The sequence below is a fragment of the Andrographis paniculata genome, unplaced genomic scaffold (genome assembly GCF_009805555.1).
Source record: "Andrographis paniculata isolate CXL003 unplaced genomic scaffold, ASM980555v1 Contig69END, whole genome shotgun sequence".
Lineage (NCBI taxonomy): Eukaryota > Viridiplantae > Streptophyta > Magnoliopsida > Lamiales > Acanthaceae > Andrographis > Andrographis paniculata.
The window spans coordinates 5,228,625-5,232,271 of NW_026137605.1; the positions used below are offsets into that span (position 1 = coordinate 5,228,625).

Sequence of the window (3,647 nt, forward strand, 5' to 3'; positions counted from 1 at the left end):
ATACATTCCGAAATCGGGGCATTACAATCGAGCATTAATTGGAACCCATTTTTTGCTTGATCGCTTCGGAAACTACTTCCAAAATCGATCAACTTTCATTTTGGACTTTTGGCAATCAAATTGAGCTCCTTTTTGCTTATGGTAACTCATGATTTGTTCAAATTCTCTCGCCAACATCCATTTTTTTCCGCCTCTACCCATCTAACTATCAAATTGAACTTTTTTCGTTCACTACAAGAAAATATCATTTTTGTAACGAGATTTTTTCGTTTTTAAATTCACTTTTTCCGTTACTTATGATATTAGAGACGAAATTAATTATGGAATTACGTTAGCTACGTGATCTTTAGGGACGAAATTCCGTTACAAATATACTATTTTTTTTGTAGTGGTTCATGGTGACTAATGACATGTTTAAATACCTACCTATTTTCTCTCACCACAGTCTATTTTGTCAACTTCTCGAGCCAAAATTTTTGGTTGATCACCTAATTTTTCCAGTATGTATTCATCTTGAGTTTTCTTCACCAGCCTTTACCTTTGGCAACATCCTTTTTGTGTCCGTGTCAAATGCTTTGGCCCTTGAACTTTTCGAGCTTTACGATTCACAAATCATTCCTGCGACTGTGGTGATATTATAGGTGTTGCCATCTTTTTTAGTATCAATTTCTACAATCATTGCCAAGGGTGCAAATGATCTTTTAGTGTTCGCCTATCCGTTAGCGATTAGTCTTTCTTAACCTCATTTATTGACTACCCAAATGCTGAAACACTAGTCCAAATCGCCATTTATGGTCTTTTTTAAGATGTGTGGATGAAGGACACCTCACTTGCTCGAAAAATAGACCTACATTCTTGCCTTTCATTTTTTTGGGACACAACATCCACACCCGTTGATAAAGAATCGTCATCTACCTCAATGTGTTGCTCTTTCAATTCAGAAAGACTCTCATCATTGATAATGATGAAAGATTGATCAGCCGGCCTAAATTGATTAGCAACCTGTCTTTCTTTTATCATTTTCTCGGCCTGAACAGCGTGAGTATAAAATTGTTGGAAATAGCAAAATTCTTCTGACACTAGTTTTCTTTCAATTGTGGATGCAAGTTTTCCACCGGTATACGTGTTACTTGAGAATCCGGAATTTTTACATTGGAGAAACTTTTTAATTATAAAAAATGTTCGATGTACTCATTTTTGGTTCATTCATTTGCTGTTTTTCATTCATTAAATCAAGTAAGGTAACTTCAATCAGTGCGCAATAAAACCTATTGTGAAATTCCCTCTCCACTCATTCCACGATCGTATGGAATTTGAGAGTAGTGCCAAATACCAATTAAATGCAATTCCGATTAGCGATAGAAAAAATATTTAAAGTTTATTCCGATTTCTAATTTCAACATATTTGTGCAATAAAATGGCTCACATGCTTCATACTTGAATGACCATCTTCTCCCAAAAAATGAGTAAATTTAGGCGCCTTGATGTTGTGTGGCAAGGGCATCATATCGCCTACCCTATTGGAGTAAGGCCAATGATATGATGGTCGATGGATTTGGCATATGTGCTGCCCATAGACTTCACAAACCATTTCTTTCAATATTTGAGGATCGATAACGGTTTGAGGCGCCGAAGAGCCTAGCGGACTGACTTGATGTCCTCAAAATATTATACTAGTTGTGCTAAGATTGTCTGCTGTAAAAATAATTGGTGGTGGCGGTTCTTGACTGTTAGATATTGGAATAAACTTAATTTCACCAATTATAATTAAGGTACAATATTATATATATACAAGAGATATATTAGACAGGGATATATATATCTAAATATATACAATATATATCAACATATATATATCAATATTCCCCATCAAACTCAAGGTGGAACGGTGGAACCCAACTTGAGTTTGCTCAAGAATGACTGAAAACGGCTGGGAAGATGAGGCTTGGTGAAACCGTCGGCAGTCTGATCAGCAGAAGAAATAGGAGACAAGGAGATGTTGCCATAAGTAACGTGATAACGTACAATATGACAATCGATCTCAATGTGCTTCGTATATTCGTGGAAGACATCATTCGTCGAAATCTTCATGGAGCTCTGACTGTCGCAATGAATAATAGTGGCTGAGGACTGAGGCACTCCGAGATCAGCCAGGAACCAGCGAAGCCATAGAAGCTCGGCAGTGGTGTCGGCAAGAGCTCTATATTCGGACTCTGCACTGGACCGGGAGACAACCGTCTGTTTCTTGTTGCGCCATGAAATAAGCGAGTCGCCAAGGAAGAAGCAAAACCTGGTGGTCGAGCGGTGATCAGATGGATCTCCCGCCCAATTAACGTCAGAATACCCGGTCAAAACTAAGGAGGAACGAGCTGAATAATGAAGCCCATGGAGGAAAGTACCTTTGATGTACCGGAGAATCCGTATAACAGTAGAATGATGAGTCGTCCGAGGGGCAGACATAAACTGACTGACGATATGGATGGCATAGGCAATATCCGGTCGAGTGACAGTTAGGTAGATCAGACTTCCCACCAGCTGACGATACAGAGTAGGATCATCGAGGGGGACGCCGTCCATCGGAGTAAGATGATAGTCAGAATCTAGAGGCGTAGGGGCAGTCTTGAAGTCAGTGAGACCAGCACTAGATAGAAGGTCGGAGGCATACTTGGGTTGAGAGAGATAATATACGCCGGAGGTGTCGGAGATCTTAAGTCCTAGGAAGTACCGAAGAGGCCCTAAGCTCTTCTCAAAGTGGCGGTGTAGATGAGCCTGTAGCTCAGAGATACCTGATGCATCATCTCCCGTAATGGTCATGTCATCCACATAAAGTAGCAGAACAGTAATTCCAGCTGACCCACGACGAAGGAAGAGAGCCGAATCATGATCGCTGGAAGTAAAGCCAAGCCGGAGTAGAGCAGAGCTAAATTTCGAAAACCAAGCTCGAGGCGCCTATTTCAAACCATACAGGGCACGACGAAGTTTACATACCTCGGAAGATGTAAGAAAGCCAGGAGGAGAAGACATATAGATGTCCTCGGATAGATCACCATGCAAGAACGCATTCTTGACATCGAGCTGGTGTAGAGGCCACCGATGAGCTGCAGCGATAGCGATAAGACAACGGACAGAGATGAGACGAGCCACCGGGGAAAATGTCTCCTCATAGTCAATACGATATTGCTGAGTGTAGCCTTTGGCTACCAAACGCGCCTTGTAGCGCTCGATTGATCCATAAGAGTGAGTTTTGATTCGGAATATACCCACTTGCAGCCGATAGGTTTCTTGCCAGAGGGAAGATCAACCATATCCCACGTGTGGGTTTTCTCCAAAGCCTGCAACTTCTCAGACATAGCCTGCCACCACAACGGATCCGCATACGCCTCACGAAAGGACCTGGGCTCATGGTGGGACAAAGTGGCAGAGAAGTAGTGACAATCGAGTAAATGAGTAGGTAGGTGACTAACCCAAGTGGAACAGCGAGGGCCAGGATCAGGGTCTGAGGTCGAAGTAATGTCAGGCTCTGGTATTGGTGATGCATCGGAGTCGAGAGTAAGAGTAGGCTCAGGGATCGGCGTTGGTTTTAGAGGCGCAACCGGGACAGCGTCAGGAGCGGGGGATGGGGCCGCATCATCGGAAGGAAATAGAGG

At 42.3% G+C, this 3,647-nt stretch overlaps 1 protein-coding gene across 1 annotated transcript; it reads right to left on the reverse strand.

Moving 5' to 3' along the window:
• Positions 1-1,875: 1,875 nt before the first annotated feature.
• Positions 1,876-3,164, reverse strand: LOC127263954 (uncharacterized mitochondrial protein AtMg00810-like). The gene is made up of 2 exons (XM_051293275.1): positions 2,989-3,164; positions 1,876-2,887 (listed from the first exon to the last, which is right to left on the reverse strand). Exons 1-2 carry the CDS (start codon positions 3,162-3,164, stop codon positions 1,876-1,878), a joined length of 1,188 nt encoding a protein of 395 aa, XP_051149232.1.
• Positions 3,165-3,647: the final 483 nt, after the last annotated feature.